This window comes from Cyanistes caeruleus, chromosome 8 (assembly GCF_971803275.1).
Source record: "Cyanistes caeruleus chromosome 8, bCyaCae1.hap1.1, whole genome shotgun sequence".
In the NCBI taxonomy this organism is placed as follows: domain Eukaryota; kingdom Metazoa; phylum Chordata; class Aves; order Passeriformes; family Paridae; genus Cyanistes; species Cyanistes caeruleus.
Genome location: NC_141708.1, coordinates 14823050 through 14835874, shown reverse-complemented (window position 1 = coordinate 14835874; position 12825 = coordinate 14823050). Strand labels below are relative to the sequence as shown.

The following is a 12825-nucleotide window of genomic DNA, read 5'->3' as shown; positions in this document are numbered from 1 at the left end:
TAAGACAACCTCTGACGTGCATGAAAGATTGTGCCAGTAAACTCAAGAGTCTGGATTCTACAACAGCCAACATTCAGTGACACCCAGAATGAGATTCAAGGGTAATCTAAAGAGTTTGTAGATTCATTCACTCGGGAAATGTGCAAAGATGCAATCAACTCTTCCAGACCGGCACTCTAAGATCAGGTTTCTTTGTAAATCATAAAGACTGCAGAGCACATATGCAAGTGAAAGGTCTACACAAAATCCTCTCTGAAACGGATATGCAGGTTTAAGAGGGAATTTTAGATTTTTAGATTCCACATAAAAATAAATGTTCAACCACTTCTGAAAAGACTTTTTTTTGTGCCACTGTTTCGCCTTGAAGGGGATTTGAAGGTTCTTCCAGCTATTACAGAAAATGGGCCCATTTCCATAACATTAATTCCTGATGTTAAAACTAACCTGTAACTACTCATTTAGAGACAGAAGGTGATCCAAATGAAGCTAACTTACAAGCACCCTTTTCGTTTAAATTTGAAGGATAAAAGTTATTTCACATCGGTAAGTATGCTGCAGTCAATTTTTTGTGGAAGTTTTAGGGATAATTACAATACAAAAGGTGGTGGTTGACTGGATTTTATACAACATTTCAGTGACTAGGACAAAAAATACTTGCATTTGGAATTTTTCCCTATGCACTCGGGAAATAAAAAGTGAAAATTGCATTGCTGCAGGTTGAAGCTGTGCTTTGAATTTTAGCAGAATGAAGGATACCTGTGGAATGGCAACTGATGGTGTTACACCTGTGGTATAACTAATATTTTAGTTCTGCTTGAAGGAGTAACATTTCCACAAATGTATTTTAAGCCCTAATATTGGGGCTTTAGCATGTTGGATATTAAATCACTGAGTAATTGTCTCAGGGTTATCACAGGACACAGGCACTGGGACTCAGAATTTTGAAAACCTTTGCTGTCAGAAAGCAAGAAAGGATCTGTGGCTGGGTATGATATTCTCAAAGCAAACAGTTTTTCAGCCTCTATTACCAGTTATTGGAGCCTTGTCTTAGATTGTTTGGACAATTTCATCCATTAGTCCTGTCTAATTACATCAGACAATTTCTACCAGAAAATAAAAGACAGTCTTTGTCTTGTGTCACTTGTATCTTTCCTATATAGTAACCACTGATGATTCTGTCTGTTGATGTAGCATATTACCAGGTAAATAAATAGCTTTACTAAACTGGCTAGCAGACACAGGGATGGTTCAATTCAGTTTCTTTAAGTGTGCACGTTTCTCAGCAGCTCAGGATCTGGCCCTATCCCATAGCAAGAGACAGATGCCACTGATAATGCTCTTTATTAAGATACCCCTGTAGTTTATGTACTACTTACAAAAGGCTATTAATAACACATTTATCTCAATCAATTTTTCATTATAGCTGTTAATACCACGTTGTTACCATGCAAGCTGCAAAGTAAATAATCAGACAAGGACTGAAACAACAGATGGTCATTTGTGACCATGTAATTGCATGGCCATGGCTGCCCTACAAACTAATCTGCTACTATCACTTGCAAACTGCAGACAAAGACAATGGTAGGTGATATTTCAATTTGCTAGAACTTAAAAATTAATTATGACACAATACACTAGATATTGTGAGATATTTCTCTCAAAAAACATCTAGTGGACAACTGTGTTAATGAAATGAGTATCATGTAATACACTCAGGTAGACTTCACATATAGAACATCAGAGTGCTTACAGACCCACATGTGCTGTTTACTGCATGTCATGCACAAGGATACACAAAAGGCTTCCAAAGCACCTCAATGAATATCAGAGTGATAACTCTTACACTAATTATGCAAGCCTTGCAATGACTCTGCTGTTGGCTCCTCACTCCTGCTATCGACACCCCTTCAAGCCAGTCAGAACTGCATTAGTGACAGGCAAAAACCCCAGGAGAACATTGGCTAAACAAAATGCTTTACTACAGGAAAATGCCAAGAACATTCATGAGACCTGGTGCACTTCTACAAAACCTATCAGGAAGAAATATTCAAGGCAAACAAATTGCAACAAGCCCTCATCAGACATTACAGAAGATGACTGAAATTTCTTTACATACTGGACAGACTCAACCTTTATATTCAGAGCAGCTGAATCCAGCCCTGTCTGTGCATGCCACAGCACTCTTGCCCCAAAAATGTTGAGTCAAGAGATGTGAAACAGCCCAGCAGTGCAAACAAGGCTCCATAAATCACAAGTTGGTCTGCTGTCTCCTTAGGGATCATCCAGGGCAGACAGGGCCACCCTCAGGCAAACTCTATGTGTTACAAAAGTGAAGCAGTAACTTTTGTCCCACACACTCAATCCAAAGTACAGGAAGGAGAGGAGTATTCTGTATTCATAGTTTACAACTATTCTGTACAGCAGAAAGATATCAAGATTTTCAAGGCTTTTCTTAAAAAAACAAAAACCAACAAGAATGAGGCAATCTGAGCCTCAGAGAAGTTAATACATTGATCACCCTCTTAGAGAAACTCATGTGACAGCCAAGCACTGAACATTCCCAGTGCTGGCCTTTAAAAGACATGCTTATAATAATTTATTTTGAAAATCTTAGGATCCAGGAACAACATAAGAAAAGAAAAACAGCCAATATCATCATTTGCAAGTTTCAATTCTGTAAGTAAGAGTTACTAAGACAGATACTTACAGCTTGACAGATAATTGGATATTTAATGCGATTGATTCCACCAGCGAAAACAGCAAATGTGAGAGCAGTATGGAAACAAAAGTTGAGAAGCATGTGCCATCCTTTTCTGCTTATTCGGATTGTGCTGTTGAAAAAAAATCACATTTTAAAATTAAAACTCCAACATTTTCATTATGCAACTTACTATTTGGGAAAAACACTTAATTTGATGGAATAAAATTCTCAGATTCTTGAATACCTATAGAACAATCTACCCATAGGACAGAGTCTGACCTATATAGCATTGAAATAAATGATAAAAAGGTAAAATAAATGGTAAAAATCATAAAAGTCTACTGATTTAAAGTTTCCTCTACCAAATCAAGCATTTAAAGTGGAGTACTAAAAGAAAAAGGCTTATTGCATAGCTTCACGTATGCAGAACTTTAACAAGACATCTCTAAAGGATTAAATGGAAGCTGAAGATCAGAAGACATTGCATTAACTTCATATAATTAATATTTAGCAGTTTCTACAGTACAATACATTCCTACTCTTTTAAATTGCTAATGGTCTTTAACCAGAAGTATGTTGTTAAAATGGCATTTATATGAATTTTTCATATCAAAGAAAACACAAGTTTTCTGAACCCAAAATATAGAAGACAAAGAAAGTTTCTTTTATCCATTGATAGTTACCAGTCTTCCAACCAAACTTGGTCTTAAAAGCCAATATGGCAAGTGTGAACAAATATATTTGGCTGACCAAAGTGCTCTTGGACTGGAATTTGCCAGAAATCAATTTGGTACTGTTCATGGTTTTATATTCAACTGTTGAGTTAGAAATCTTAGGAAAAGTGTGCAGAAAATTTAAACATATGTGTCAGGAAAGCTCGAGAACAGTTTAAGAAAGGTTGACATAAGCTTTATTTTTATGTCTCTGGTGTAAATCACGTTTCTGCCATTATTATACAACAGTAATTCAAATAATTTTTATTTATCTTTACAGTAAAGGTTTTAAAAATTCAAGTGCCCCAGTGTTGTGCTGACAATTTAATACATGTTTAAAATGGAATTCTTACCTGTGGTGGACAATGTAGGTGATAATGGAAGCAAACAGGCACAACAACATAACTGCAGTACATGCATAAACCACAGGGTGCAGAAACTCCCCTGGGTACTGGGGGAAAGACAGCACTGTCTTAAAATCCTGTGGAAAGAGCAAAATGATTTAACATTGTTAGGCATGTGTGAAACTGAGACTTCATTCCAATATGTCCTGTCATTTCTAGCTGTTCCCTTTCAAGGGCAGGAAAAAAAAAAAAGATGAACTTTCAATGTAGATACAGTTCATGAATTTGCAATAACAGACTGCTCCTTCCTAATCTGCATACAGTTTGCTAGACAGAAATTAACCTTTTTGTACAAGCAGACATATCCTAATTAAAAAAAAGTCTGAAAAAGTACACAGAATATTACATTTTCCCAGCATTAGCAATATCTGGTCCTCCTGATAATATTAACTTTATAAGCATATTTTATACTAAGATATTAAGCACAAAATTTCAAATCACCATAAAGGTCTCTACATGGCATATATATGTCTGCAGAAGAACCACTCAAAGAAAAAAAACCCATGGGAAAACACCCAAATTATCAACTGACTCAAATATAACTACCAGTTGATACAACTCCTGTAACCCAGTGACCTTCACATTTAGTTGGAAACACTCTGCTCCCTACAGTAATTGAAATGTAACTTGGACAGCTACATTAACAGCAGAGTAAAGATCCATGTTAAACTAACATGTATTGGACATGTTAGTGCTTAGTGACACAATTCTTCATGAAAAACATAATGAAAACCTATTGATGTCTTTGTGAAATTAACCTTCAAATTCCCATTCTAAATTACACATTTAGGAGAGCTAAATCTGGAGGTGTGATGGATGGAAGCAGAAGGAGCCCATTACGTAGAACAGAATGTCTTCAGACTATCTGAATTAAATTCAGACTATCTGAATTAAAGCAAACATCACATTCCCTGTAATGCATTACGCCACATTTGCTTGTGGCACTACATTTCTGCACACAGATACTAAAAATAATACACAAAACCTATCACCTGAGTGCAAATACAGTGTCATCTACATGCCAGTTCCTATGTGCAGTGGCACTAACTCTGCACATAAAAATGAATATACATCCCAGCAGAAAAACCTAAAATCTGAAATAGTACCAAATATGACAATCCAGCAAACTCTAACATTTAAAATATTGGCAAACATTTAAAAGACTTTTTTCTTATTTGTCAATTTTAGGTTCCCTTGGAAAAAGATTCAGTACATTATTTTCCAGAGGTGAAATCTCCCCTTAGGAAACTGGGACTGTAATGCTAATACCTCTGTTTAATTGCATTTGCATGCAGAGAGCTGATTTCTAGCACCATTATTTATGAATATGAACTTGTCCACGTACAAGTAGATAATGTTCATGAGTATATGCAATGATTAAATTGTGAGAATTTAGTTTACCTTCTAAAATGATCCTCACAAGTAACTGATGCCCAAGTAGTTATAATTAGTAGTTCTTATTTTCCTTCATTATTAGCTTTAAAGTTTCTAAGATTGATTGTACCAGTTTCTCCAGATGCATGTGAATGTCAGTTCTAAACAGAGCAGCTCACAACATATATGAAAAGGACCAATCCAAATGAAAAAAATAACTTATGAGCATATTACCACATCCCATTTCTCTTCAGGTACTTCCTCAGCTTGCACATTAAACCTCAGTTATACCTGCTCTCCCACTCCTGTCCACCACACCAGTTTTCTCTCTGCCCTGCCCAGTTCCCCAAGGCCCAGAATGAGAGGTTTCACTTCTCATGGAGGAACCCAGACTGTGCTGTCTCATCCAGAGGTGTCAGCTTTGCTGCCCTTCCTTCAATCACAAATGGGAAAGAGGAGGAAAACAACTCTGTCTTTTGATGTGCTAGATTTTTAACATGACAGACCTAGGCTCTTAAGGCTGTTTCATTTTTGTTTTCTTTCAGTGTGCACAAATAAACACTCAGGATATCATGACTTCATAACTTTCAAATAACTCTTTAAAAGTCTGTTGGTTCAGAACTGTCTCTGAATGTCCACTCAAACACCCTTTCTTATCCTGATCATCTTTTTCTCCCATGTTTTTATTGGCATCATCTCCCCATTAATTCTTTTATAAAGTAAGTCTCACGAGGCAGATGAATGGGTATTTACCAGGAATGTTCAATACAATTTTAGCTCATATTATGAGTAGTAATGTAAAATACTGGACAATTTAAACAGAAATACTCTGCTGAAGATAATAAAACATTTACCTCTAGCTCTTAGTGATGTAATTATATTTTCATGTACTAATAGTACACTTTGGCATAATTTTAGGTACACAATTTCTCTGCATTCAGAAATGTGTTACTGTAACTATACAGTAGTAACAATACAGTTATTTAAAGAAATAAGTAAGTTGGATATCACCCTGAAAAGTTGTGAAAAAGGAAGCACAGTGAAGCTACACAATTATGTAGCAAAAACTGAAAGCAATTTTACTTGAGTACCATCACTGTGTACTAAAGAACTAGTTTTTAATAGTGTAAATGCAAAGTTCAGCCTCTCCCTATGTTTGGTCATCAGTATAAAAGCAAATGCCATGTGTCCTACAGGTAATACAACCATTTTGCCTGCAGAAGAATGAAGAACAATCAGGATCTTAAAGCTAATTCCATTTTAAAATATGAGTTTTATCTCTTATCTAATCTTTTACAGTAAATAAATGGTAAAATTTTGAGTATGAAAATGGATTAATGTCAAAGCAGAATATCCTTTTTAAAAGTTTTGTATACTGAAAACTGATATAATTATAGGTATATAACAGATGTATCATGTCTGCTCTCTGATGATAATTAAGCCTTATTGATCCATTAACTTCCCTTGAGTAATCTTCTGGGGAAGACAACATGCAGAAAAGAGGCATTTTTAAAATGCTGTATGGAAAGCTGCATAATTGAATTTTACATTTTAAAAAGTTAGGTTTGATTTTATTTCCTAGAGGAAATTCTAATCACAATGATATTGAAAAATCACAGGAATTATCCCAGGAAAATGAACACTTACAAGACTTTGACCATTACAAACTAGTATCTACAACTACAAGGCCTGTTTAATGAGAATCTGTCATTCATTCACCCTTTTAAGATGGTGTGAAACAAACCAACAGTGGTGAGCACTTGTGGCACATGAGCTGAGTCCCATATTGGGCCAGATTACCAAGACTGCACACAGCAGGAGGGAAATGATCATTCCCTTTTATTCTTCATTTGTGAGCCCAAATCTCAACTACTGTGTCCAGTTTTGGGCACTACAGTACAAGAATGACATTGCTGAATTGTAGAAGCCACCAAGACAATAAAACGTCCCAAAGCCTGGATTTTAGGTCTTTAATTTCCATCTGCCTTCCAAGAGTTGGCATATTTTACTGAGCTTTACAATCTGAATCCATTTACCTGCTGGTTGAAGTTGCACCAAGATGAACTCAAGGTCCATTAAGCCAACAGAAAGGAAAAACAGAAAGAGCGAGCTTGAGCCAGAGATCTGATTTGTGATAAAATCACTGCCTTTTGGAAGAGAAAAGCCTAAATTTTTGAGCCCAGTACCAAGCTAGTTTATGCTTTTTACGGAGCAAATAATACATGTTATTAAATGCAATTTAATAAAATGTACATGAAGGAAAAAAAAAAAGCAGATCTTGCTCTTAGGAGTGCTCTAATCCCAAGGCTTTGTGCAAAAGAATGTCAGTCAGGAATGTTCATAAAAATCCAGCCTTTTCTGGGGCTGGACTCAATACTGTCCATATGGGCTAAGCACTCTCTGATGAGAATGAGCATTACATGAGCAGTGAGCAGTACATGCCAGCTGAGGACTGAAGTGATGTGCCTCCTTGCAGGCTCTTCACACTGGGAAACATCTCCACACGTGCAGAGGAATCTAATTCCAGAGAATTTTGCAGTTCCCACTACAGTAAATGTGAATTTTCCATACAGCAGGTAAACTTTCTGGATCACTTTCACAATCTTTGGTGCATAAACTCTGCTAAAGTCTATCCTGTGGGTGTTTAAACTTGGTGTTTAAACATGAAAAAAGACTTTGTTCTTGAACCTCTTGTTAATAGGCAGTCTGATTTTTCAAAGTACAGAACAATGTTTCCACAGCCTGTTATGAGAAAACCCTGTGTTCTCTATGGGGAAAATGTCAAACACTGTAATTATGTCAACCTTCGAAATGACATCTCTGTAATACTTCCCCGACTCATGAATTAATTTCTCAAAAGGCTTAGACAGGCTGCTTAATTTGGAGAAGACCTGAGAGGTGGAAGTTTAGAATTCTGTTTTCAGAACTGCACTTTGTGAACAGGCTTAAGAAATTCTTCAATTGTCTCCAATAACAATGAAAATATTGAAAAAGTAGCTTTTTTCATACCAGATTGGAAAGACTTCAAAGATTGGGGGAATGCTTGCAAAACAAGAGAGAAATGCCCTAACTCTTACTGTGATCCATTCCTACGATCCTGCCTCTTCTCAGTTTTTCATTCACACAGTTTTCCAAGGTTTGCTTCCAGAACAGTTTCAAATATGCTCTGGTTTTGTCAGCTGAATCTCCTCAGCCCTAATTACCTCATAAGCATCCGCTGAATGTATGCTACTTTTGCAAATAATTACTCCTTATGCACAAAAACCAAACCCAAAAATCCAACAAAACCCACACCTATGTTGACTGGAATAATATGACAAATTGTGACAAAACAGGAAAGGAGCTGCTTATGATTTTATGTTGATTTAACCTGCTTTTAGGATTACAATTGGAAGTGCTAAGAATATTTATTAATCCATTTCATGTTAATTGGGAAGTATCATAGTTAGATTTAAGAATTTTATTTGTGTTTCTTTGGCAGATTTGAGGAAATTACTATTGACAAAGCAGTCTAAGTGGGGAAAGGAAATGTTGTATACAATTACAGTAATATCCATCACTATTGAATTTCTATTGTGTTCTAAGAAAAATGAAAGGAAGAACAGAGGACAATGTATGCCAAAACATATCTAGCAAATTTTGAAATTCATTGTTGCTATTGGATATTTTTTATCATCTCCTGAAGAGTTACTACTCAGATACAGAGGTCTCTGCATTGGTCATAACATACACACATGTCATCCTGAAAAATCAAAATACTGATCTACAACTCTACAACTCTGTTCACACAAGAACATAAATACACAGTATTTAAGAAGCAAATACTTATCATTAGATATACCAAATCTTCAAAGTATATAAATTCATGATTTTACTCTAAAATAGAAACTCATATTGCAGAGTTCAGGACCCTAGAGGGCTTTGGACACCTCCAAAAGAAACTAGAGTGTTACCAGCTGTCTTCCTCCTATAGATAACAGAGGAAAAGACAAAATAGAGGACTAGTCTAAACACACAGTACATGAAGTAAAAGGCAGGAGTAGAACATGGGAGTAAGTTCACAGTATTTTACTCCCACCTCTAGGACATACTGCTCAAAACCTGATCAGAAAAAGATAATGATCCTTTATGTCTGACTCTATTCCTATTCGCCAACCCAACCTCGAGCAAAGTGAAAGTGTGAGGCCACGTGAAGGAAGGAGCTTGTAGCTCCTTTCCAAGCCAACCTCCAAACTGTACTTTCTTTCTCATTGACATCACTTGAACAACTGTCACAGAGAGAAATCAAATGGCTCTACATGACTCCTCTCACTTGAAGTATGCTCATGCTTATTAATTATCAATCGTAGTTGATAAATCCTTGATTGCTGCCTTTCTAAAAAAAGGACTCTAAAAACCCTTTATTTTAACCCTTTTACGTTACTTAGGCATAAATAACTTCTATGAAAGCACCTTATGAAACCTTGTCTTACTGTTTAAAAAGGTGATAAATCAGAGTAAGTAATGGATAGCTAGATTGACTGAGGCTTCTGTTTCAACTCAATCTACAGCAGGATGTACACAATTCTGATGGTAAGGTAAAGCTTCAGTGCTGCTTTTTAGTTTACAGTTACTACTTCAGTTTTCTGCAGTTACCCCAAACCATAATAATCAATTATGAATTTTTGTTGTTTAACAGATTAGAGAATCACACATTGATGACATGTATCATGATATTGTAGCTAATTTCATTAGCTCTACACCATAGGCCAGGTATTTTGAATTTGCTCATGGTTTGTTAGTATTTTAGAATATATTAGGCATTTAGATATGAATTAATAAGGTACACATAGGTACCTTATACTTTTCATTTTATAGATTAATAATGATGCCGAACAATGAAGTATTTTTCATTTCTGGTATGCAAATTGAACTGCCCAGAAAAGAAAAGTTTCTATGAAATAAAATAATCTTTGACTTTACACCACAAAACAGTGATTAAGAAATAATACTTGAATGAAAATGTTTGAATATAATGAAGCTACAAAAATTTTCCGTTATCTATTTAGAAAGACAGTGGCTGGAAAACTGATTTGTGTGTGTACATATTTATATATGTATGTTTTAAAATTACTTGTCATCTTTTTCCTTAAAAGCTGCTGTGAAACATGAGCTAAGAAACATATCCCATTGTTTGCTACCACAGAAATTGCAAAGCAAGGGTCTAAGTCTAAGATTCTACTTTCTTGTCTTGCACAGATAAAACTGGAAGATGCACACATGAAATAAACCAAAGTCAAATCCTCATAACCAAACACAAGACCTAAAGCAAAATCACATACCAGATACAAAATCTCCAGTAAAAAGTGCCTCAGTTGCCTTCATAGTTGTAGAGAAACCCATCTCCTACATCTTACCAGTGATGAATGGGCTTTACAAACCAAAAATTAACTGCAGCCCTTGTGTCAGTATTCAAGTTTCCAAACAAAAAGAAACTACGGAACTGGTTGCTTGAAAACAGTTAATTAACATTTAGTGACTACTCAAAGTTTAAGAACGACAGGCTGAACTCAAGCAGTTGAAGAAGGAGGAAGCCATTTTGGGTGTGGCACCTGCAAAGTCAACAGGTGCTTGCTTTAATTAATTTAGAAAAACATCCTCAAAGCAGAATTATGATTCACATTCTGGGAAACAAGAGGCTGGGGGAAAAGGGAACTCACAGGACCTGTAGAAAATGAGGTATATTTGATGTCATCAAATCTGAGGAAGAGCTCTTAAATTCTGAACAATTCTATAATGGGTGAAAAAATGTTCAACTAAGTCTCAGGGAAATCAGTTCTTACAAAGTGGACGATAATATCTGCATTTAACTCGTGGGCACCACAGCTTTGTGCTATGATTGGCTGCCATCTGGGCTCCATCTGACAGCAGCAGATTGGTATTCTCTGCACACGTCCTCGCAATTCCTGTCGCCTGTGTTTGCTGTCCCTTACACATACACACAATACATTATTTACTCAACTATAAACATTTCTGTAATGCACACAAGCAGCATCTACAGCACAATCATGCATCAGCATTCAAGAGCAATCTAGTATTAAAAGGACACATTCCAAATCTTTTTACAACTGGTTTATAAGAAATATTTTTAAGGGTGCAAACATTCTCTAAAGCTTAGAAACCTTACAATTTCTAGTTTGCTTTCCTTTAGTACCTGAATAATTACAGTTCATTATTGTATGCATAACATTTTTTCTTTCATGAAGATAACTTTCTGTTAAGCAGGTTAGTTAAATAACTGCAATGGGAAGTGTAAGTGTGCCTGAGAACAGAGCAAAGCAGCTGATGTGTTAGCACTGCACAGGAATATTTTTCTTCACAAACAGCAATTTCCTAAGTAGGCTGTCAGCATTGGTGTACAAACCAAAACTCCTACAGAATCAACAAGGGTAGCTCAGTCCATAGTTAAAAGAGCAGAAGATGTTATTCCTCTCCATTTATTAAATGATTCAACATTGCGGTATGCCTGCAACTAATTAGTATGATCAACACAGTGCAGGGCAGGAACAAAAGCAGACCAGCCTCCGAGATGTGCTGATGTAAAAGCACACAGGAGTATACATTTTTAAACCCTGTCCTATAATTTATAACCATTATGTACTAATCATTCCTTGATGGAACTTTCATTTATAAGACTGAAGTTAATGTCATTTCTGATTAGGCCTGCCTCAGGATATTAAAACTGACCACCAGGTTTATTCACTTACTAGCAGTTAAGTAACTTACTTTCTTTTAGACTGTTTTGTACTAAACATTATAAAAACCTAGAAGGTCGGCTACTGACAAGTCAGAATGAAACAGATGCACGTATAAAGAACATAAATGTATGGCAAAACAGAGAGAAAAACACAGGTATATTTGCTAAGTCATATACTTACCATTAGCACTGCAAAGTTACTGAAGTGTGTACTCTGAAGGGTGGTAATATTGCCTGCAGAACTAATTATGTGGCACCCTTCTCCCCACCAGCCTCCATGTCCATCTAGAAGGTCAAAATCCCAGAAGGCTGCAATGGGGTCTATACCCCGTGCAAAGTGCCTCAATCCTATAGTAAGAGGGCTGGTGAGGTTTCCAAAACTGCACCCATCTGCAAAAGGAACAAACTGAATCAGAGAGATGGAGTGGAAAACCCTTTAGTGATGAATGCTCTGTAAAGAGATCAGATACACTAAACTACGGGGAAAAAAGCCAGTGGAGGTAAAATCTTAATGGTCAAAATCAAACGTAGTGCTCACATCAGAGAAGTTTGCAAAGGTATAAATAAATCTGAACATTTCAATCACATATTGTGACAAAATGATCTAATCATTCCCCACATAAGAGATCTTTTTTATTGTTTCATATTCTTCAGTTATGACCAGTATTACACTGTTGCCCATGTAACTGCAGAAACAGCTCAGTTTCACGGCATGATTAACAGCTGAGACAATTCTGCACTTTGAAAGTCACATTCAAACATTTAAAAATGTTAATAGAAATGAGAGCACTACTCAGTATCAGACAGAATTAGCAAAATTGCAGGGGTGAGTAATTAATCAAAATAATGACTCACTAGCACAAACAATGTATGTTATTTGGACAAAAGTCTTTAACA

The 12825-nt window shown here is 36.1% G+C and overlaps 1 protein-coding gene across 4 annotated transcripts in view; it reads right to left on the bottom strand.

Annotated features, from left to right (window-relative positions):
* ADGRA1 (adhesion G protein-coupled receptor A1) overlaps nucleotides 1-12825 on the bottom strand; it is a 258986-nt gene that overhangs the window by 36637 nt on the left and 209524 nt on the right. For all 4 annotated transcript variants that reach the window (XM_086901196.1, XM_086901197.1, XM_086901198.1 and 1 more), the window contains 3 exons: nucleotides 12110-12318; nucleotides 3768-3895; nucleotides 2708-2831 (listed from right to left, as the gene is read on the bottom strand). In XM_086901196.1, coding sequence (XP_086757322.1) covers nucleotides 2708-2831; nucleotides 3768-3895; nucleotides 12110-12318 — 461 coding nt within the window. The remainder of the gene's footprint in view (nucleotides 1-2707; nucleotides 2832-3767; nucleotides 3896-12109; nucleotides 12319-12825) is intronic.